At 36.0% G+C, this 25,423-nt stretch overlaps 1 protein-coding gene across 1 annotated transcript in view; it reads right to left on the bottom strand.

Moving 5' to 3' along the window:
- The window catches only part of LOC149081658 (nardilysin-like), a 93,556-nt gene that overhangs the window by 62,892 nt on the left and 5,241 nt on the right, over window positions 1–25,423 (bottom strand). The window contains exons 2-8 of the mRNA XM_089237068.1: window positions 19,889–20,052; window positions 11,465–11,663; window positions 7,325–7,406; window positions 6,478–6,578; window positions 3,603–3,729; window positions 1,076–1,171; window positions 450–572 (exon numbers count right to left, since the gene is read on the bottom strand). Of these exons, the coding sequence (XP_089093194.1) occupies window positions 450–572; window positions 1,076–1,171; window positions 3,603–3,729; window positions 6,478–6,578; window positions 7,325–7,406; window positions 11,465–11,663; window positions 19,889–19,935 (775 nt within the window). The 5' untranslated portion in view covers window positions 19,936–20,052. The remainder of the gene's footprint in view (window positions 1–449; window positions 573–1,075; window positions 1,172–3,602; window positions 3,730–6,477; window positions 6,579–7,324; window positions 7,407–11,464; window positions 11,664–19,888; window positions 20,053–25,423) is intronic.

The raw sequence follows: 25,423 nt of genomic DNA on the forward strand, positions 1-25,423 counted from the left end.
GCTCATAATCACACATAGAAAAATTTAGGTGTCAATATCAATTTTTTAGTCACCGTGGGGCCCTGACACCTGGGATTTGTGAAGCCCTGAACTAGATAAATTCAATAACTTGTAACTGTTTTATTACACTTATATCAGATGTACTGATATAAGTGTATTTATCAATTTGAAAAGTAAAAAGAAAAGATAATAAAACATTGCATAATCACAAAAAACCTTCCATTAAAAATGGCAGCATAGTGAAATAATTTATAGCATTTGACATAGCTACAGTACCACGTTTTCCATAGGGGGGGCACAAAGTTAACTTTCACAATCATCTGTTAATGTAATAACATAAATACAAACAATCATAGTCTATGTTTTGCAAAAACATACTTCTCTAGATGCAATCAACCAAAAAAAGTAAAAATAACTGTAATATTTCTTTATACAATCAAAAATTTTACCTGTAGACTGTACAGCGAGGGTCATTATATCAGCAGAATAATATTGATTGTAAAAATCTCTTAGTGCTGCATTGAGATTGATGCCTTCCTGATCCGGAATTTCCTTGAGTGATTTCTTATTACCTAAAAATAGAAAATTCAAAAAATGAAAACTTTACACTTCTAAAGAGAGAAATCTTCCTAGAAATGGTAAACTTTCACAAAATTTATGAATTAAAATTAAACAATTATAATTTTTATTACAAAAAAAACTATGTGAATTGAAAGAACGAGTAAACTAAAATTTCAAGGCAAAAAACCCTAAATAGTATGCAATTTATACAATACTTAGCTAGTTTCAAGCTTCAGAGAGTGCTAATTGGCATTTCTCATTGTGTAACTGTCGTCCCTCTTTTGCTGGCACGCCATATAACATTTAAAATGAGCAAACAATTAGTGTTTTATAGACTAAAAGCACACAGTTTCGGTATTCATTCAACCACGTGGAACACTTGTCTATGAAATGTGGAATACTTTCAATGAATTAATGAATTCAATGACAGATTTTATTGTAGCCTATATAGGCCTATCTCGAAAAGAGAAACCACAAAACATTTCATTTTCCAAAATAAAATATTTCAACTTACCATACATAAATTTTGACATTGGATGCCCTGGTTTTGCTATACTACCCAGTAGCATAGATAATTTTTCGGAATCAGCTGGCATTACTAGTTCAAATTCTGTATGATAATAATATGAGCACAGTTCAAAATTTAAAAAAATAATAATAAATAAATAACAACATGCATTACAATAGAGATGAAAGCATGTGTGTCCCCAATATCATAGCTTTAATTTCAAAGACAATAAATTCATGAAGCATAATAAAAAATTAACCCTTGATTGATAATGGTCTGTTTGAGTTTCCTAGAAATGGTAAACTTTCACAAAATTTATGAATTAAAATTAAACAATTATAATTTTTATTACAAAAAAAACTATGTGAATTGAAAGAACGAGTAAACTAAAATTTCAAGGCAAAAAACCCTAAATAGTATGCAATTTATACAATACTTAGCTAGTTTCAAGCTTCAGAGAGTGCTAATTGGCATTTCTCATTGTGTAACTGTCGTCCCTCTTTTGCTGGCACGCCATATAACATTTAAAATGAGCAAACAATTAGTGTTTTATAGACTAAAAGCACACAGTTTCGGTATTCATTCAACCACGTGGAACACTTGTCTATGAAATGTGGAATACTTTCAATGAATTAAATATGAAGAAAGCTTATGATATCAGTCAAATTAGGCTGCCATTTAATTGACATAAAGTACAGTTGTTCCTTGGTATTCGCAGAGGTTATCCAGGAGAGGTTTCCAGGGGAGTCAGAGCAAATGTGGAAAATCTGCAAATGACACAAACTATAAACTCTTATTTTTTTGGCACCCTGCTTTGTATTGCAGAAGGGAAAGGATGTATCTAGTGATTTTTTGTGATGTTTTCTGAAAGAATATTATATAATGTTTTTTAGCCATTTGTTCTTCATTTCAGTTAATGTTAGAGCACATGGTAACAAGGCTTCCTTTACCAATTTTTCTACATGTGAAAAACATGCCATAAAATCATATGGTACCCTATAAAATTTCAGTTGGGTCTGTAATAAAAATAATCCATTGCCAATTTAAACTTACAAAACCCTTTGCACTATGCTGCTCAAAATGGCCTTATTTTCCCCACTTCTTAACCTTGATCACCTTCAAGGGGTATTACTAGGGTTTCAGAATCAGTCAGATCGATTTATCCTTTCTCTGTCGATTTCTGTATTTTTCATTCAAGTTTTTGAATTTAAAGAACATTTAAATGTCTTCTAGGCAAAACTTCCGAAGCACTAGAAAAATCTTTAGGAGAGGGATATTTAAAAAATATACATATATATTCAACGTGTACAATTTGTATTTTGCTTCAATATCAGAATTATCACCACAACAGTATTTTCTAAAAAACTGAAAAGAGACCGCTAATGTGAAATCCACAAATACTGGAGGGCCAACTGTAATTTGAACTGTGATCTTTCAGAGGTCTTAATTAATCTTTCAAACTGTTATTTGGCTGAGAAAAAGTTAGTTACATGCTAAGAATAAAGTTTTTCTTTAACACGACACACTTTAAACTAAGCCTTCAATTAAAATCCCATACCTAAACTTACACCAAGAATTATTCCTCACTGAAAGGGACCAAGAAAATTTAAAGCCCTATTAAAAAGAAAGATTACTATGGCATACAAGGAAGTTATGCATCCAAAGTTTTTATTTTCATACAATCTAATTTGATGATCCTGGAAGGAGTTAAAATGGCAATGCTGCAAAATCTCAAGATCAAAAATATTTCAGTCCACAAAAATGGATCAATTTAAGAGGACAATGATTACACGATAATTAAACAATTTTTACATCGTTTTATGGAGACCACAATCAAGTCTAACTGATAACAGATGGTAAAACGAATACTGTCGGGAGAATAAGAAAAGAACTAAAATAAAAGTCTGTTTTCTACTTTTTCGTTGACTTTGATCCACATGCATCTGTGAATGATATAGTAACAGAGTCCAATGCCGCCTTCGCAATATGCACAACAAAAGTATGTCTAAGTCATACTTATTGTTGTATTCATCATCATTGTGTTCTACAGTAAATTATGTTAATCTACATCATATATTGAGGAGTAAATATGTTCACCAGTACAGTGTGTAAGCGTCACTTCGATAAACATGGTAATATTTGTGAGATGTGAATAATTCCCTTATCACGAGCTGGGTCAACAATTGACAGCTCTTCGTCATAATCATCGTCATGCACCACATCGATTATGCGCTTTGGTTTGTTTAAACTATTGCTCACCCTTTATGATTTTTTTTAATTTAATGCTTACGTTTGAAAATGTAGCAAACTTTTTTTTTATCCTATGCTAAATATTTATCTCATTCTACTCACATTTGACTAATGCAAATTAGCTAGACAACATCAACAGAACTAAAAACAAGTGTGCTATGTTTGGGCTATTGTATACAATAACGTTGTTCTTCCACACTGTAAATTTTTTTCATGTTCACGGAAGAGTAAAACTCTACGAGTTGAAAAATTATATAGAAAATTTAGTATCAGGTAAACTTACCATCATGAACAGCATCTATTTCTCTATCCATAGAGTCCACTTTAAGCAATGGAGAAATGAAACAATGTGCAAATATATCAAGAGATTCCCTCAGGTACTTGGGAATAACCTCCATTTCGTATGTGGTCTAAAATATCAAAATTAAATTCATCAAGCATACTTTGGTATTGTCACGAGATATGGTAAATTAATTATTGTTATAATGAATGCATTACATCAGTGGTTCCGAAACTTTTTGAAGCCTGATCCCCTTTTTTGACAAGAATTTCATTAACCTGCCCCCCTTTTCAACTTCAGTTAAAATTTAATGGATAGATGGCGCTTTACAGATGCTATTCATATATGCATTATCAACTCTGAATATTTGGAAAAACCAATATTCTTGATGAAGATACGCTGGTGCTCACACTTGTATATGTGTATGCAGCGGATACATCAACCAGTGTCTGACAGCCAATGAAAGTTGAATAATTGTATATATATAGGGCTTCCTGTCATCAAAATCCCCAAATACATGATTTCATCAAACCCGATAATTAAAATTTTATAGGGCTGTCTGCACGCACAAATTATTTTTTTCATTTTCTCTTTTTAAGGTTTTCGATTTTTTAATGGGGGAAGTTTCTTTTCTAAACACCCTGTAATTTCTAATTTATTACATTTATTACATGTGTGCTTTACTTTTGACTGACTAGTGAGTGCATACATGAATAATAAGTAGCTGAGAGTAAAGATGTGTTTTAGGTTTGTCATAATGCAATGAATGAGGGCTACAAGCCTTTACAAAGGACTGTCTTCTCCATCTCATTTCTTTTAACTATTGGTTGCTATGGTGACTTAAGTTAATTCTTTTTGATTACCGTATATACTCGTGTATAAGCCGAGTTTTTATGTGGAAAAATTCGGTCCTCAAGTAGGGGGGTCGGCTTATACTCGGGTCAGTTTTTTGATTAGAAAATATCGACCCCCGCAATCAGGTGTCATTTTTGTTGCAGTGTTCGAGAAACCAGCATTATTGGTATTTGATATGTTCAAACCCCACAGGACCGATAATGTTAAAGCCGAGGCAAAGAAATCGAAAACATCATTGGCTTTAATACCAGGTGGGCTAACGTCGATTGTACAGCCTTTAGATGTGAGCATCAACAAGCTTCTCAAAGACTATTTGAGGAATTTGTGGATCGAATGGAGATAAGTTCCGATGATAAATGGCTACATGAGGCGTGGAATTCTGTTTCCACCGAAATTATCATCCGATCTTTCAAAAAGTGTTGCATCAGCAATGCGATGGACGGAACTGAAGATGATATCCTCTTTGAAAGTAACAATGGCGATGACAGCCCAGATGAAGATAAAAACTAAGATGCCGACCCCCTATGATGATCTGACGGATTACGGTGAGCTTGGAGACTCAGAAGAAACGGATTAAAAAGTTTGAATCGTTTTCTATTGTAAATTTCCGTAAGCTAAATAATTTTGCATGGAAATGTAAGAATTATTGTTTTCTTTGAAATGCACGGATTTTTGGGGTCGGCTTATACATGGGTTTTCAATTCATTGCGGTTTTGGTGGTCCTGAAGTGGGGGGTTCGGCTTATATACGAGTCGGCTTATACACGAGTATATACGGTATTTTGTTTTTTGGGCAGTTTGATCTGCGTATTCGTTGTGTTCAGTCACACTATTCCTTTCGTCCTTGTATTGTGCTTAGCCTAATAAAATAATTCACAGTGTTTGATCCGTTTGTAATAAACATGACAATATATTTAATTATGTTGCAAAATAAATTTATTTATTTTCAGATATTTAAATTTTGGAAAATCTTTCATGACCCCAGCCACCCATTATGGAGTTGCAAGTTTGGGAAGTTAGTTTATCCCACAATTGTTCTGCTTTTTCCTGAGTGTGTAGGAAGCGACATATCACATCTACAGCTTTTAATGCCTGAAGGCAAGATGGTGCAGATACTTCTTCATCTGGACTTCCTAATTCTATTTCTATGAAACATGAAGTTTGTACAGTAGGCCTAAGTGTCAATTCCCAGACTCAAAAAATCTGCAGTTTGTCATGTGATGAAACATTGTGCAGCTGAAGAAAACATGTTATACAAATGAAAGGGAAAAGTGAAAATTTTTGGGGGTGACCATATGACCCATTTTCCAGTGACATTCCTGTAATTTATAGCCTCCTAACTTGTTTTACGAAAATCCGCCTGTTTCTTCCCATATTTTCAATGAGGCTTACTTGAATTTTTATTCTGCACTGAAATCAAGCAGACTTTTTGTGACTATGAATATTCATCTCACATATTTGTCATTTTTTTCCCCTATGGAATTCATTTTAATCTACTGTGATTTCCAGTAGCACTTATTAACCTTTTTTTTTTTTTGGAGATTTCAGCAAAATAATTGAAAACTCAGTTTTGGATGTCATATTTCGCAACAATTGGCAATTTCTCGTATTTTTCTTGAGAAAATGGTCACTCAGATTGCAAGGATTAATGAATCTTCTTTTTGAGAGTTTTGATTTCTGACAAACAGAAGTTAAGGATTAATAGGGATTTTTCTATACAGATAAGAAAAATCGAAAGAATCTGGTATACCATCATATTTCGAATCAGACTTTGATAAAGCGAAAAAATCTGAAGATTTTAATAAAGCTAAGAGAAGAGAAATCTGATAAAAAATCTTCAGGGTAAATTTAAAGCATTAGCACCTATGCGTACGCATAAACCTGCTTTCTTTTAGATTTGCGCTAATACTAGGACAGGCAGTAAATTTATAGAGTATGCTAATGGGTAAATGTGTCCCCCCCCCCCCCAGTAACTATAACATCTGTTACTTTGAGAAACAAAAAACAGACACAACACAACTTACGTTTTCACAATCAGTTGTTGCATTATCGGACCCACCATGTCTTGATATGAAGGCGTCATAAGCATTCTCTCCAGGATACTTTTCACTGCCCATGAATACCACTGAAATGGGAAAATAATAATTTTCTGACTGTATTTGTAAAATAGAAATTTTGGGTATTGATGAATACAGGATGCATAGCTAACAACATGCATTGCAAATTATTGGCAAGTAATTGTTTCTTACACATTGAATTAGAAAAAGTATCCAAATAATGTGTAGTGTTTAGATATGTGAATAATGTTGCATTATTAAAATTAAAAAATTGACTTTTCATACAGTCCCCATATACCCAAAACTCCAATTGCAAAGTCGTTGCTCTGTCTCTCCACGTCTCTCTGATGCCAACTAAAACAATTCCCTGTTTCTAAGTGCAATATACAGTGAAATATTTAAATTTGAAAAACAAAACGAAGGAAAGTTGGGAAAGAACAGCATTAAATGTGAGAAAACCATTTTGCTTCATTTAATTCTGTTTTTTCCCCAACTTTCCTCCCTTTTACAAATTACAGTATATCAGTGAATATTGCACTTAGAAACATGAAATTTTATTAGTTGGCATCGGAAGAGACAGGGCAACAACTTTGTAATTGGGTTTTTGGGCATATGGGAACTGTATTAAAAGTAAAATTTTTAATTTCAATAACTATACAACCCCTTGCAACATGAATGACATATCTAAATACTACACGTTATTTTGATACTTTTTAAAATTGGCAGTATGCCTCTGGAATCATTGGTTCCCCAGTAATTTACCGTAAGTGCTGTTAGCTATGCACCCTATATATGAATATATGGTAAATCTTACTGTGTTCCAAGAAATGGGCTAATCCAGGTAGCTCTGGCGGATCACTAAAGCTACCAACCCCAATGCAAAGAGCAGCTGCAGCCTGGTGATAATGGAAATATTCACTCATTATGAAAATATAGAAAAAGAACAAATTGCAAACAAAAAGTTGGACACATAGAAAACAGGTCTAAAGTTTGATTTATATGGATATTGAGCTAGATTTAAACATAAATTTCATTATTCTGCAGTAAATTTTATATGATTTAAACACTGCTGCTCAGCATTTCTAATCCAGCATACAGGTAACTCTTCTTTTTCAATTTTCAAATGGAATTAACATTTTAGTAAGATTTTGAATAAATGAAAGCCATAATTCCACTACTTCACTGCTTTTTAGCCTAAAACTTTCTCAGCCTTGATGCGGGCTACAAAAGCCTGTATACATAAGTGCCGGAATCTAGGTGCTGAGGTCATTTGAGTCCCCCCCCCCAATAAAGTTTGTAAGGAGGCAGAGTCTCCCCAATAATTTAGGAAAAAAACAATGCAATGGACCCTCCCCTCTCCTGCGTACGTGCCTAAGTCCCACATTTACGGGAGTGGACGGCCAGGGACTTTCACACACGACCCTCCCAATCCCAATGTTTTTTTCATGTCAGCACCTCTGCGTGTATATCTGAGGGGCACTGCAGTACCCCCACCAAGTCGAGCAAAACAAGCACGACCTTAACATCCTTTCCTGGAAGCAACTTGGGCACTTTTGAAACCTTCATATCTCTGCATTGAAGCTACTCATGTAGCTTATTACATGCTACAGTCCCGTGATTCAAAGATTCAATTAATTAAACAGGCAATAATAAGTGAAACAAGGCAAGTTCCAAATTAAAGCAGTTATTGTTGCAACACATTTTAAACACGTTACACGTTAGAGTTTAATATTAAGCATGCAGGGGTCTGTCCAGCCGGAATTTGGGTCCGGAAAACGGACCCTTCACAAAATTCCGGGGCTAAAAAACGGACCCTTCACAAAATTTGGAGGATAATAAACGGATCCATCACAAAATTCCAGAAAACGAACCCTTCATGAAAATTACGTCGTAAAAAACTAACTTTTGCGACTGCTGTGCGACAAAATTCTTATCAGTTATGACCCTAGTCGTAATAGAAAGCCATTGATCTTTTTTTTTAAGCATGCATGGCCCAACACCACCACCCCCTCCCCCATAGATGAGTAATCTTATCTATAGAAGTTGTTGGTTGGATACCGGAAAACATGACCTTGAAAAGGCGATCGGAGAAAGAGCGTGACCTTGAGAGGGCTTTCCTTGTTTCTAGTCTTCTTGTTAGGACATCCCGCTGCTTGACCACGGATTGACCGCGTCCGATATTTTATCGCACAACCTATGCCATTATGCAAACGCTTTAGCCCAAAGCCGCTTGTAAGTTTAATGTTACTCTTAATGCAGCTTTGCTTTAGCCCCGCACTTCTCCTCAAATGGTCTTTGAATCACAACCTCTTGTTAGTCGTAAAATCGGCGTAGTTGATGCTTATTGTAGAATTGGATTTTTTGTGCACGTTTTTTTTCCAGTATTGCGCTTTCATTTTTGAAAATTTAATATGAAGCGTGGTCGACAACCAACAGGTGGAAATTCAAGGAATAGTGATTACTACATTAAAAAAATACGGCCAACTGACGTTCGGGGATGCAACTCCATAACATCGTTTTTTAAACGAGGATCTGAAAATGTCACCAAAAAGACGTCAGATACAGATAATTCCAATTGTGCTAACCCGGAAAAAATTACTGAAACATTGCTTCCTTCATCGGTTTCGAACCACGCTGTCGAAACCTTGGAAACGGCGCGATACATTACCGATTTATCGGAGGCGCCTAAAGACATTACCGATTTATTAGAAGCGCTGAAAGACATTTCGGATTCTTCGAAAGACATTGCCGATTCGTCGGAAGCGGCGGAAGACAATTCCGTTTCTTCGAAAGACATTACCGATTCGTCGAAAGCGGTGGAAGACATTGCTGATTTATCGGAAGCGCTGAAAGATGCTACGAATTCGTCGGTAGAGCCGGATTTTAATAAAATTTCATCTGCAGAAGCTAGAAAAATGGGTCCAAAAATACCGAATTTGGTGAACATCGCACGTTTTGAGAAGCTTCACAGTTGGCTATGTTACAGCATTTCTGCATCTGGCTTTCTTTGCAAAATATGTTCTACATTTTTTTGATAAGGGACCCTGGATTGACCAAGGGGTGCAATTTGGTGATCACCCAAGACGATGTGTCAACAAGCATATATATAGCCAGAAACACAAACAAGCTGTGAGTGCATCCAAAACTAGGAAAATGATAATAAAAATGAAATGAAATAGGAAAATGAGGTTGCTGTTTAATTAGTATTACTTTCACTGCTATTTTGAACGTTTTCACAAAAATGAGGTACATTTTCACAAAAATAAGGTAAATTTTCACAAAAACAGGACCCTGTGCAAAAAGTCTGGACAGACCCCTGGCATGTTAGTTCCAAAATCGACATCGGTGACAATACTCAGATTCACAAAATAACTTGAAAGGTCTCACCCAATTCAGCTGAAGACCATCTCCTAATATCAGCAAGACATCATAGAACACCTCATAAGTCCTATGTCAAGAACGAAGTGTCCAGTTTTCGTGTGAGGCGAATGATGTTGACCATCTGAGAAAGTTCACCTCAGGAACCCATAGGAGCTGAGCATCTTTCCAAAGTAGCACAGTTTTTAGAATACAATGAGAATCACGTCCACCAACAAACACGCTAATGATCAACAACACAACATTGTAGACTATAGTAGCACATAACTGCAAATTGATGTAGCACTATATGGATCACCTGACCCTTTCAAGGAACCATTTTCCAACTGACGAGAATGCACGATAAAACAATATTAGTTGACTAGAAAATATTATATTTTGAACAACTAGCCGGAGTAGCCTAACTCAAGGAGATCACTTTTTACAACATTATTAATATCACAACAACAGCTGCTAGTTGTTAGTAGAGGTTATTTACACATCAGCTCCACTAAGTGAAGTGAGTAGACTGAACAAAGATAGAAAACTGAATGCCACACTTCAGGTTTATCCAGGCCTATTTATACTAGCCGAGAATAGATTTGTTCTCGGCGCACTAGAAGAACCCATTTCTTCCAGCATATCAGGAAAACTATGATGTCAATCCATTGATTTGCATATCGGCACGTAGAAACTTATTTCGAGTAATCTGTAATTCTGGATGGCAACAGTTCAGAATTCGTAAAAGAAGCCAGCCAGACTTTCCCCACGATTTCGATAAGGATATTGTGGGTGAGACCATGACAAAGGATGCTTGGAACCAGCGGAAGTCCGCTGGTTAAACTCAGAGACTCAAAACTTGGCATATCTAGAGCATTTTACAAATTCAATTAAACCTATTAATTTCACTTTTTTATCATTTGTAGTTCTTTAGTTCTTGAGATATTTGAACTCAAAGTTTCGATATTTTGACACTGACTGACTCACTCAGCGATCATTAAAAATCCTAAGCACTTTTAGCAGCCCTAGAAACATGAAATTTGGTATGAAGATGGTGTTTAGGATACAAAGCAAAGAAAAATTAAAAAATCCAGAAAATTCCTCTCAGAATTGGAAATACAGGAAAATTCGGGCTATTACCAATTGCCACTAAAAAACAATGAGGAGCAAACAAATCTGTGTCGGGTGTCCGGAAGAAGACTATTTATTATACAAAAAAGGACACAATATATACAAGCACACACAAACACCTATGCAGATAACTGCAAACAACCAGTTCATGGACATGCAGCGTCATTTATACATAGCAGAGATAACATAAACCTGGGCGATTACCTTTCTAACAATTTAAACCAGCATTTCAAATGCAGTAGAAATCTGGCCTGTCCAGCAATCTGGCGTTTTTTAGGCTGGATTTGTTCGAGCCACAGAACATGTAACTGCATGCCTTTGCGCAGAAGTTCATATTATTTATATGGGCTTGCTTTTCCATTGACTCTCAGTAATTCGGGACACTCCGGTCTGATATGTGCTAGATTAACGAGAGTCTACTGTATGGTAAATGAAAAACTTGAACAACAGCAATCAAAAATCTCACCATTTTCGATTTTGTGCCAGAGAAATCCTCACTCGCTTCTGATCCATCGCAGCTCATCTCTTCATCTTCCTCCTCGTCTTCATTGTCAACTTTATCACTGATGTTGTCTTCAATCTCTTCTGATGGTGACAATTTATGATCATCTGAATGTGGATCTGATATCAGAAGCACTCTAAGACCATTGTTGAGAGTTAGAGTCCTGGATATAAAATCCTCATATAAATATATCATTTCACAATTCATATAAAATTAACAAAAAAAATGGATACCAAAGTCAACGTTTTTCAATGGATACCAAAGTCAACGTTTTTCAATGGATTAATTATTTTTAAAAAATTTCGCCAGAAAAACTACTGAAAAAAAAAAAGATTCTCTCTTGCATTTATGACACCATTTTTAGGAACTTTTCAACAATATTTACTGCAAATGTGAGAAGCAGGCAAAAAATAATGCACTAAACCATACAAACACCACCATTCACCAGTGAAGCCACTCCTGCCACTATAACGCAGAACCATAACTAGAATTTGTGGGGGACAAACAAGATTTAATTGCCCCACCACTCTAAAATTGGATTCTACAACAGTATTTTTGCTTCCACTTAATATTCCCTCTCCACTCCAGTTCCTGCTACAAAGCATCAATTTTGCCCTCACTGTAACATTCTAATGCCTGTTTAGCAATCATACATGCTGACTGAAAAGAAATTGTCAGTCTTCTGTCACTTAATAGTAAAGCACTTGAATGGACTTTGAGAGGAGATTGGTGTTTCCTCTACATGTGGAGGCATGTGAATTTTCTTCCCAAACTTCATATTTCTCTGCTAGGTATCCAGTCTTTCATAATTTCTATGATGAAAAACACTGATATGGGAGAGCTGAGTTGTTCGGGTTGTCCAGAATGGTGTATTGCCACCCCAGAGCACGGACACCCAGGGTTGGTTAATAAAATATAAGCTGACTTTTTTTGCACAGAAAATATTTCATAAATTTGGAGAGTCTGCTTCTACACGCACACACACGTCAGTTTGAGAAAATGAGCCTGAGTAGTGTAGTAGTAAGACGCTCCTCTTCCACAATAAAGATTACTGTCATGGTCTGTGTGATCGAATCCAGGAGAAAAACATCGAAAACAAGTTCCTTACCTACTGAGCCTGAAACAATCACCTACAGATGACACCTTCATTTCCCACCTAACTCCACTGGTTAGAAATTGCCATATACAAATATGACAGGAGTTGGGGTGGGTAAAATAGTTTTTGAAGGAATATTTGTCCCAAGTTTTATCAATCCCCCTCCTCCCACAATAGCGAAGTGCACTAATTCTGTCCCACAAAGCGGGTTCAACTCGACCCACCAGAACAAAGCCATGTTTCAGCACTATGGGGAAGAGGGGGGGGGCACTCTGGCCTAGCAATACACTAAGAAATCACTATGCAAGGTCATCTAAGGCTCTTCATTCACCAAGAAGCCTACAGGCAGTGGCCAAGCAAGTCCCTGCATTAAGACAGTCCTTCATCAAAGGGATTTCCTAAAACAAAGATATCAATCTACACATCAAGATAACCACAACAGTTTGTGGTCGGGGAACAGTAGCCATTTCTTATATCCGGTCAGCAGACTGAACATTATATACAGCCATGCCTTTTTGCCAATGTTATAACTACATCTCCAAAGGAAACATATTTTCTGGATATTATGCTGAGTTAAACTCGGAAAGAAAGTCATCTTGTCTCCGCCGGGACACTAATCCAGGCCCTCTTGCATTGTGGGCAAGCATGCTATCATATGATGGAAAATATTTTAATGCTGTCTCATAATGAGAGAGTAAACAGAAGAAGGAAAAAATATTTGGAAGATTTTGATCATTTTTCATTGTAAAAAAAATTTTATATCTTTTCCAAATGTGTAACTTTTTAGGATCAGATTATACTTCAGTTTACAATTTCTTACTGTTTTGGTGTTCCTCAAATTGGGGGGGGGGGGGGAAAGGCACCATATACACCAGCATATACAGTATTTGTGTTAGGGTAAATGTGATAAATAAGTTATACACACTTACCAATCGTCTTCATAAGTTCGATAAATTTATCACTTTTACTGGTGAATATGCATAATGAATTTGATAAATACAGTTGAATCCCATTGTAATTATCATTATAGCAAAAATCTCATTTTAACGAACACTTTTCTAATTCCCCCAGATAAGTTTACATAGGAACAATGCAAACACCTGGAATTCTTTTATAACGATATTGAGTTTTTTCTCCTGTCTCTTTTTGAGTTTGTTATAACAGAATTTGACTGCACTTTAAATTTATCACCTTTATCTGTGTTTATGCATAATACCCTGGTGTAATTGGTGAATTTGATAAATATGAAAAAAATTCCACATAAGTCTAGTGTGTGTGATGAATATACTTGGACCCCAATACAATAACAAATTTTGAGATGGGTAATGAAATACTACAATATAATGATACAATACATGTATGAATTATCATGCATAGCAGGGATGAACAAATCACAAAAAGATCTAGGCACCAGAATAATTTTTTAGGCCTGAAGAAAAAGGTTGAAAATAATTCTTCTTTTGACTTTTCCAAGGGCATACTGACCCTCTTTCAAATTTGTAGATATGCTGCTATGAATTCCAAACATTTCATGCTGCTCTCAGTCTGCAATTTAGTAACTACACAAAAAAAATTTCAAGAGTCAATACCATTAGTCGTGATGGTGACTTGGCACCTAGGATTTATCCAGTCCTGATGTATATTAGGGGAAGATGGGGCACAGTGGACCACCCCTTAAAAATTTATTTCCCATTTTATGAGCTTGATATTTTTATTTATGTTAGACAATTAAATAATGAAGGTTTACAACCAAAAACGTATATGGTCAATACATATCTTAGCCATTTTGCAGAAGTTTGCTGTTTTTAGCTGCATAAAGTAAAATATTGCTCCATCGATATTTGTGATTTCTTAACAACAAAGACAGGAAGAATGCAAGAAAAAGCACTTAGCGCTGAAGCATATGATACTCATAGGTATACAATAATAAAATTTACAATTTTGAAATACCATATGTGATTTGGAAATTTTAAAACCATTCTTAAACCTTGAACTATTATTTAATATAATATAGTTTGATTGTCAAAAAAAACCACTAAATTGCTAGTTTAAACATCATCTCAATTTGCTAATTTAAAATTAAGACCAGTAAAATCCAACAGTTTTTCCCATCTTTAAAAAATAGTTGGATCATTGCGTTCTCATGTGATGGGTTGAAAATCATGACTAGTAATTTAAATAATTTATTTAGGAATGCACATTCAAAAATACTATTTTTCCTATGTACCCATACATAAACCAGGGTTATTTTTTCCGCTCTTGAAATTAAGGAACAAAAATGCAAATGGAAGTCGTACAATTTTAGAATAACTTTCTCATATGCATTTGAATGTTCTCTTGTTGAGCTTCAACCTTCCCTTAATAATAATTTACATCCCTTTTATAGTTTTCTTGAATGATTCAAACTAAAATTCATTCCATTTAACACAGCACTAATTTCTGTGGTACATCAGTTTACATTCCAAACCTGTATTTGCATTAAAATATATATTTTTATAGCATGGTCCACTGTGCCCCAGACTGGGATACATTTTTTTTTTGGTTTGCAAAATATTTTTTCCTACAAATACTATTGAGATTGTTTTGAGAAAATTCATAGGTAAATATAAGTACTAGAGGGTTATTCATGATTTTTTTTTTCAGATTAATTGGTTCATAAATTTCAGAGGAAAACAAAAAACTTCAAAAGCGGTCCACTGTGCCCCACCTCCGCTTATATCATATGATTTACCATGTTTACCAATGGCGCGATGCCCTGGTACTGTTGTAATTGCCAGTCAAATGTAATTAAGGGAAATTTACCAAACTTACCAAATGCTCCATGGTTATGCATAATAGCTGGTTAGTATGTATATTAACCAGATTTACCATTATATGTGATCTCATTTATTAACCATTTTGTGTTTTTCTTTGTTTTCACAAGTTTTATTTAGCAAATGTTTTTTTGTTTTTTTTTGGTGATACTCTGCAGCGTTTTCTTTATTTTTCTATAGATTGTGTGTTTAATTAACTTTTTAGTTTGATTTTATCGCCAGATTTTTAGGACTGCACATTGTGGGATTTTTGAGATAAGTTTTTTTTATTGCTCTTAACTTTAATTTTCGTTGTGTATTTTTGATTGCATTTTTTTCTCACTCTCATTTTCATTGTACTTTCGAAAGGTTTGTGACAGTTGTTTTTTGTTGTAAATAATCAGTTTCTTTGCCCTACCCAAACGCTCATATAGGAGGGAATATCCGGTTCTTTGATTCATGCCATTTTGGTGTCTCCCCACTTCTTTGATGAAATGTAACATTACCATTATACCTCCAGCGGAAATAGTCTTTATTCTAGTCATTTTTACAGATTTTATTTTGTCTTATCTTTATTTTATTTCCGGGGATCTATCCATGAGAGATCGTATGTCATAGATCAACCGTCATGTTTACAATTTGTGTGTTGCCAATTTCCATACGTCAAAGTTCCGTAATGGTATTTTATTCCGTATAAAAATTTGAATGAGATATTATTTGTTAAAAGGTCTATGTTAATTTCAGTACCATCAATCCTCAATATTGATTTGTCATCCCCTATCATGTGAATGAAGAGTTTTCCCATCACCACTTATTTGATTTCTGCATTCCTTTGCATCTTGGTTGATTGCTGAAGCGTATTATGCAGCTTCACTCCGTGCTAAGGGTTGCTCTCCTTCTGTGAAATATGATCAGTCTAGATCAGTAGTTCTCAACCTTTTCTGGCTCGCAGAGCCTTTTTCAGTGTATAATTTCTATGGCGGACCCTGTTTAGCTTGAGGAACCCTTTTTAGTATATTATTTATGTGGCGGTACCCTTTAGGTCTCCTTTTTTTTTTGTTTGTTTATCAAATTTATTTTATTATCCTCAAGTGGCCACAGAGCCCCTGGGAAGTGCACATGGAGCACCGGTTGAGAACCGCTGGTCTAGATATAAAGAATTGAGAATTTACCACACAAAAATGTTATTGTCAAAATAAGTACCATCAAGACGATTTTATTCTTTTTTCCCCCCCCCCCCCCGTTTCTTGCTTGCGACGCCATTAGAGAAGCACAGCTTCTCCTCTAGTTGATAGTCTCTCTAAGTGTCCGGTCTTCTGCATGTGAAAATACGAGGGGAAGCCCTCTCATCAAGGATGGAACATGTAACGTATCGTTAGACCCCGGCGCAAAATTCTACCTTTGATTCACAATCTGATTGGTGGTTTGGGTGAAATATTTTGTTTACCTATCAGAAGGTGTATAAATATTTACCTTTGTTTTCCAGGAGGTCAATTGCGATTGCCATACAATCGGCAATTTCAACAGACTCATCTCGGTTGTTTTGTTGTCATTTTGGAATTTGAAATATGTAAATTCCGCCGATATTTCAACTGTGACGTATTTTTTTGTACCCTAGTTGAGACGTAAGGTACAGGTAATCAGATTATGCCATGAAAGATACCGGTTCCTTAATGTATAAATACTTCTTTCAAGTCGGTTGCAATCTGCTCATTCTGATTGAAGCTAACATGAAGTGAATTTACTAATTAGTGCCGAGATACTTTTATCAGCTGGTACTTTACAAAATAATGTTTACTTTCAGCTCTATTGCAGACTAAGTGGGGCGATCTCATTGAGGACAATAGGGTCCTTTGCCTGCGGCGGTTGTTACAAATTTCAAAGTTGACGGGATGTCTGATCATGGTCATTGAGAACGTGTGATGATAACTGGATATTGGGTATTCCTCTACGACAACGCACTAAGACTTGGAGGTGACACAGTTTGTCAAAACTGCCATTGGATAACCACGCCGGTTGATTCATCTACGACATAGTTTCGTGTCTATAATTGACAATGTGGTTCCTGAGGAAAGCTGATGATTTCGCGTCGTTAAACATGCAACAGAAATAGTCCAACAGCAAATGTGATAGCTCGTTTTCGAAATGGCCACTCCGCAAATCTTAAAACTGCATGTAACGTGCCGATGGTCCCCCGGCGTAAAAGTCTGTAGTCGCCGTTACGTAAATCGGTTGTTTACATTAATATTGTTACTATTCATCGGCAGCGGTGATCGTATGGCGACGATCAAGGCCGATCGTGATGTCCGCCTACGATCGCATGCAAAAGAGGTGACCTTGAAGGCCGATTGGCTTGATTAGACACGTGCAGTCAGAAGTTTTTCCTTTAAATACTGGCCGTACGTTGTAACAGCTCTCTCTCTGATTCTGCGTTCATCCTTTGTTTGTTCTTTTCAACTGAAGCCCTCTAGTAGGGCGGTTCACCGTCTTGCTACCGTATCCATTGGCCTTAAGCTGATTAGTTAAAATGCAATGATTTACAGTGTTTGAATCAGTTTTCCGGCAGGTCCGGAATCGAAAACATTAATTCATCTTCACAGTCAAAGTTCTTCATTGCTGATCAAGGTGGTCCGGCCCTCAACCGAGAGGCCCCCTGGAGCTGATCAAGGTGGTCCGGCCCTCAACCGAGAGGCCCCCTGGAGCTGATCAAGGTGGTCCGGCCCTCAACCGAGAAACCTTCTCTGATACTTGCAGGGAAAAGCTACGTCGAAGTGACTAACAACATCGGATGTCCGATCAACATAAAAGTTTGACTGTTGATGATCATCAATTGGTGAGCCAGTATCTTTCTGTTAACGTGAAATAGAGGGCTCCACGTTATACTAATGTATTGTTAAAATTGATTAACTTATAATTGAATTAATAAATATTTCATGCGAAAGTTTATTTACAATCATTTTCCACTTGTCGTTTGCCACTTTATTACTGGATATTTCGAACAGGGCAAGCACCTCCTATAAGGGACATTGCAATTTTGGGGGCTCTACCGTGATCTGATCGCAATACGTTGCAAGAATTCCTGTTGCAATTTATCTGAAGAAACAGAACACCATGCATGTAAATATAACCTAGGGAAGAAGAAACCGTATACAAATCTGCATCACACTGGATAAAAGGTGTGGATGTCAGCCCTATATGAAGTTATTCCAACATGCAACCATTCTAACAGTTGTAATGTACAGTGTACGGATAACAAAATAAATTCCTGTTTTCCCTACAGAACATTGTTTCTTCACAGTTTGGGTGAATTTGACCTAGTCCATGGTTCTAGGTATACCAAAAGTGCTGTGGTTCAAGTGTTAATCTGGATCCTGTATCTTGTCCAAGACATATGGGCCAAGCCTCTCCATAGTTATGTGCCACTGTCCGCCTTTCAATTATTCCCCCCCCCATGACTATTTTTAAAAATTCAAATCAATTTTATTTTTTTCAACTTGAACATGCTCTGATGAACATTTAAAGTGCTTTTTATTTCAGTTCGGGTCTGTTTGTCAGGAATATATTCCTTATGAAATCAATTTTTCATTGGCAACAATAATGTTTAAGCCAACGCACTATTCTTGTCTATTTTGATGACATTTTCATTTCTTATCATCACCAGCACCATTATCACCAGTGTCTTAGGTCTCATCAGCATTGAAATTTATTGAGCAATATAGGCAAAGCCCTCTTCGTCATCGTGCATAATTTGCTCATGAACATTTCATTTTTTTTCTGTGGATGAGCATTCTTCAGTCAGATGAAAAAAAGACTTCAGTTTTTGACAGAAGTCGGCATGATACTTACGAAATAAATTTTAGTATTTTGTCCTAAATGTGTCTCACTGGCATGGTGTCAAATAGCAATCGCACCAGGAAATGCGATTGGTGATAAGTTTCCGGAATGAGAACACAAAATCCAATGTAATGTGTGGGTCTGTGAATTCCATTACCAATGCTTTTTTTTCTTTATTGGCTGCAGAATTTCTCCTCGCAATGTTCTAGCTTGCCCAAAAAAAAGAAGAAAAAGTGCTAGATTCCTTTTTTTTTTTTTTTGTCTACTATCCTGATGTTAAAGATGTTTGATGAACACAAAAATTATAGGTCACCAATGGACAAAGACCTTGGTAAAATTGAAAATCGCCAAATTTGGCAAACCCTATTTACGGGACCTATCCACAGCCGAACCCCCCCCCCCCCGACTCCATAGTGAATTCGAAAAAATAGTAACAAGCCTTGTCTGCCCAACCCTTATTGGGGGGGGGGCATTGTCCTTGAGTGCCAGGGTATTGTTCAGGTCACCTGAGTGGTGAAGGGCCTTGGGATGGTTTGAGTAGGCAATTATTGAAGCGAATGACCTCGCATCAAAAGAAAATGTGTTTAGGAATGACTGCTGAACGCCGGATAAGAGAAATCAATCATTTATTAGAGAAAAGTATTTCAATAACGAAGAAAATCTTACTTATATAGACAATTATCGTTATCTGATTTTTGGACGATATTATCCATGGCTGTAGGATCAACTTCAACTAAATGGTATTGATGCCATTATCTCATGATGCACAGCTGAAGAATATTCATGTCCTCGTCCTGACTTGAGTGATTAATGTCCTCTATACCTAAGGGCTTTAGGACAAGGAAAAAAAAGATACAAATTCTAATTGAACATGAATGGAATAAGGCAAAAACAAGAAAAAGTTTCAACAATATTAAATACATATATATCCAAAATTAGAAGAAGAAAAACACTTGGTGAAAAAAAACTGGATAACAATTTGATGGGAAGAAAACATAATTTCACATATGCATATATATACAAAATTTCTACTTCAGTCACTATAGCTAGCACGAAACAATGAAAAATAGGAATGATTTCAAAATCGATTACAGCTGACAGATATAATTCAAATTCTTCAATTAATAATTTAGGTGAAATTTTCAAGATAGAGATCCAGTTATAATCTTGAATATTTGAGATGCCAATGTTTATAAATAATCGCTTTCTCTAAATGTCCTACTTGCTACAAACAAACATGAAATGATAATTTATATCTTCACAGCTGCAAAAATCATAAGTAGCCGAACATTCCTGGTTTACCCTGAATAGATAGCTTTTGGTTGGGGCTCTGTTAGCTAACAAGTGGTAGAAAAATGTCTTGAAAAATTGAGTGAAAACTTTTCAGTCAATTTGACGAAACAATCCGCCTGAGGGTAATTTAATTGATCCCTAATGAACTGGTAAACATGAAGTTTCCATTTGTTTTGGAGCAAATTCAGAATATCTTCCACATATGCATATTCTGGAGGTAGAGTGACAGGGTTGTTAGCTGCTGAATGTGTGAGTCAATAAGCAATTTCATTGTATAAAATGTTTTTGTCACCTGGTGACCAGACAATTGATAGTGGCTTTACAAGAGGCATGTACCAATGCACAAAAAGTGGTTAAAATAGCAGTGAGACAAGATTAATTGTAGACAGTTCTGAGATGGCTGATTTACTATCTGTCAGGATCACATAATCACTTTTTCAGAAATAAATTTAGATACAGCCTTGGTAATTGCCAAACACTCCGCGGAAAATACAGATGAGCAATTATTAACCAAAGCTTGAATACAACATAAATTTTTCACACAAAAAATACCAATGGATGTACGTTTGTTTAGCAAAGAAACCAAACCAGCATTCAAAAATTTCGTTCTTGGGTCATATTCAAGACAAAGAATTGGGTAGTCAAAGCCGTCCGGATGGGAAGGGGAACTGACAAACCAATGTATATGCTCTGTGTGTTTGTGTATGTAATGTTTTTCTTGATTTAAATAAAGTGATAATACAACAGAATTCCTCTAAAGCAGTGGTTCTCAACCAGGGCTCCGCGACCACTCGAGGATAATAAAATAAATCAATAAATTTGATAGACAAAAAAAAAAGTCTAAAAATTACAGCCATATAAATAATATACTAAAAAGGGTTCCTCGAGTTAAAGAGGGCTCCGCCATACAAATTATACACTGAAAAGGGCTCTTCGAGTCAGAAAAGGTTGAGAACAGCTCCTCTAAAGTATATGCGTGCTCAAGCAAATGGTCTAGAGGTTCTCTTGAGCTGATATAATTTTAGAGTTTCCAAACTAGCTAAGGCTTCAGATGCTGTAGGTACCGAAACACATTTTTGTAAAAGCTCTTCTTCATTACTACTGTCTGCAATCGTTTGTTCTTTGTTTTCTTGTATCATACGAACGATATCATATTCCATTAATGGTTCCGAAGTGAAGCCGTCATCATCGGAGGAAAAAAATTGTCTAGTGTCACTCCATTCGGAACAGACATTTCTTTTGTGATTGTTCCCACAAAGCTTGCAAATTGGCGGGTGCACTTTCATCAGCGTTATTCAGTGTTTCACAGAACTCTGCTGCTATTAAATTTGCTTTCTTCTACCTATTACAAATAACTTTCGGAGTGATATCTTTCCAGGCTCCAGCTATCAAATCCATAGCTTGCTTGACGTCAGACTTCACTATTATTAAGATTTCACTTTATTACCAAGAGTTGCATACGGAGCTTTCCTTTTACAGCCTTAATTAAGTCAGGTGGTTGCAAAACAGATGCAGTTAGGGGGCATGTATTTGATGCGAATGCTCTGTAACATTGGAGGTTCATTGTGTGCTGTGCAGTTGTCAATAAGGAGCAGGGGATCTTTCTATTTTTTCGTTTCATTTCTCCATCAAACTTAACTAGCCACACATTAAAAATTCCAGTAGTCATCCATGCCCTTCGACTGGATTTGTAATGATAAGGCAGTGATTTCTTGTTCTTCAGGCACCATGGATTTGCAGATTTGCCAATCACTAAAATGTTTCTTTTTTCAGTTCCGTTCATGTTGCAACAAAACAAAGCAGTCAAGCATTGCTTGGAGTTTTTGCCACCAATGCACTTTTCTTTTTTAAATGTCAAAGTTTTGTCAGGCAACAGTTGGAAATTCCGGCTTCGGCAGCGTTGATCGGGAGGGTGGTATGATTTCATCACTTTCGCTATTTCACCAGCTTTCCATTCATACACATTTTTCATGTCAACTAAATTTGCTTCCTTGCAAATCTGTGCTACCACGTCATACTGTTTTTTGAAGTGATTCAGCCAGCCGACATTTGCTTGAAAGTTTTCGCACCCAAAACCATGTGCAAAATTCCAAAGCTTTTTCTCGCATGAGTGGACCGGTTATTGGCACAATTTGGAAAGGAATGTCTTGAAACCAGGTAAAGACAGTTGCATCCACATCTTAGAAATTCAAAAGTCTGATCTTTTTCCTATGGGATCCTATAACTGATGTTTGAATTTGCAATTTTGTCCGATTTTTCAGAAACATTGAAAGAGTAGATGGAGATATATATGGCCGTATTTTGATGCCACATTGTTTTTCTTTATACCAGCATCAACTTCAGAAATTATGCTAAGTTTTTCTTCAATTGAAAACTATTTCCTTTTTAGAAATTTTCACTCATTTTTGATACAGAAAAAATATCAAATATTTGCCATTTGTAGCACTGATTTGATTTCTTTTCACACACTGTTATTCGTTAAAATCTCTTCCCGCAACCCCACAAGCCACAGGAGGACAACTTTTTCCCCAACAGAGTATAGCACAATTTACATCGGGAGGGGGGGGGGGGAGCAGAGAAAAAAACTCAAAGGGTTAAGGGAAATTGGCATGACACAAAATAGGCCTATGTATTTTCTAAAGATGGTGGTGCAAAACTTTCCTTTTTTTTCCCATAAGGGAAAAAGTTGCCAAACAGAACTATATTCACTCGTTTGTTGATTTTCCGGCACTTGTTTTTGAGTTTGTTATAACAGATTTTTAACAGAGTAAAGTTAGGCTTGTCGATTGATAGAGTGAAACCCCAATGATCCATCCAATCTTTAACTATGGATAAAGCGTTTTTGAGCTCAGTGCTGATATAATTGGGATCATTATTACTGCACCAAAGCAAGATGTCATTGGCATATATGAATGGATGAATTGAATTAGATAAATGAACAAGCAAATCATTTAAAAATATATTGAACAACCACGGTGAGAGAACACTTCCGTGGAGAATGCCACAATCAAAGTTGACCCACGATGATATATTTGTTTTCTCCAACTGATAAAATACTTTCTGTTCGATAAGAAGTTTTTAATCCAATTAAAAAAAATTACCATGAAAACTGTGATCATATTTAATTTATAAACGAGAACAAAATGAATCATTGCATTGTAAGCTCCTTTGATATCCAAAAGCTATGTCTACACTGGTGTGTTTTTTCTGCGCCAGTGCGCTTTCCACTGGTGCACGTGTCATCAAGCGTGACGTAATCACTAAGGCCGTGAGGACCTTAGACGTGCTAGAGGACTATTTATGGTAATGGGATCTAATGCTATCATTGCTCGAAGTATGTAAAATAAGTTTGCCTTTGGAATATCACTTTTCCCGGAGACCCATGGTGCTTTTGAAACTCTCGACTCTTCCCCATGTTTTCAAACATTTCATGAAAGCACACGAAAAATACTTAGTCAACTGTTACAGGATCACCCTTAACGGATGACTGAAACTTGTTGAAAGGCGACCATTTTTTCAAGAGGCATTCCTCTTTCTTCTGCTCCACTAGGTGTGGATTTTCATGCAATTTCTTTTTCCTTTCCTGTCTTGTTTTCATGTTTTTGATTTTTATGATGTCATCCAAACAAACATTGACACTTTTGAAGATTTCATATCACGTAGTCTATTACAGGATATTATTGACGGTAAATTCAAATTAACAGTAATCATAATTACTAAATTATGAATTAAATGAACATCCTAAAAATGATTTTTTTGGTCGAATTTCATATTAAAATGCAGTTTTTTTATATATTTTAGTGAGGGGCTCACATTACAGAAGTTTGCTTTGTAATTATAAAATAATTCACAGGCTCTTCCCTGGGCCACCTCAACGCATGGGGCAATTTAGACACAGCGTGAGGACCTTAGATGTGCTAGAGGACTATTTATGATAATGGGATCTAATGCTATCATTGTTCGAAGTATGTAAAATAGGTTTGCAGTCGGAATATCACTTTCCCCGGAGACCCATGGTGCTTTTGAAACTCTTGACTCTTCCCAATTTTTTCAAACATTTCGTGAAAGCACACGAAGAATACTTAGTCAACTGTTACAGGATTACCCTTACCGAATGCAGGACCCCTTTGATAGTGCCATTTCTTGAATGGACAAATGGGGCATGTGTCCTTTGCCCTTAAAATTTTAGGGCTCCAAAAATTTTATGTATATTATTTTTTTAACCTTCCTTTCCGTAGAATATTGCCAAACGTGGAATTTATTTTGAGTAATTATATAAACTTGTTATATAATTATACTCTATAGCAGTCATTCAATCTGATGCTCGCGAGCACTTTGGTGTTTCCTGAAGAACCCAGAGTACTCGACTCGTGTCCTATTTCATGCTCGTTAGCACTTGATACACATCCCAATTTCAACACTTTGTGGAACTCAATCCTGATTTCAAGAATTCATATGCCAAACTTGCCGTATTGGTGATTCCTTTTGGATGATGGGTACAGGCAGCATGCTTGCAAGTAGAAAAAAGTTGCCTCAAAGAAGATTGTATAATGAGGGATAGGGAGGAAAAAATTCATTTTTGCCTAGAGCCCGAATTTATGAAAAACAGGTTGTGGCCTTCAGCATACGAATAATTTTCGCTATTTTCTCAAAACTGTACAACTTCATGTAGATTTTGTGTTCGTGAACATTATTGTAGCTGCAACCACAGGCATTTGCAGGACCAACTTTTGGGGGGCACACCAAATTTGAGAAAGAGCCCACAAGAAATCTCCTCTAGAGAAATTTTGTGCTACTAACTGTCGAAAGTATGGTTTCTTTAAGTTTAAAAATTGATTAAAAACATATAAAAGAATTTTCTTCTGATTTTCTGATTTTTGCACTAAAATATTTTAAATTTTGATCCTC

This window comes from Pholcus phalangioides, unplaced genomic scaffold (genome assembly GCF_987345545.1).
Source record: "Pholcus phalangioides strain wild (caught in Gottingen) unplaced genomic scaffold, Ppha-v1.0 ptg000009l_1, whole genome shotgun sequence".
In the NCBI taxonomy this organism is placed as follows: domain Eukaryota; kingdom Metazoa; phylum Arthropoda; class Arachnida; order Araneae; family Pholcidae; genus Pholcus; species Pholcus phalangioides.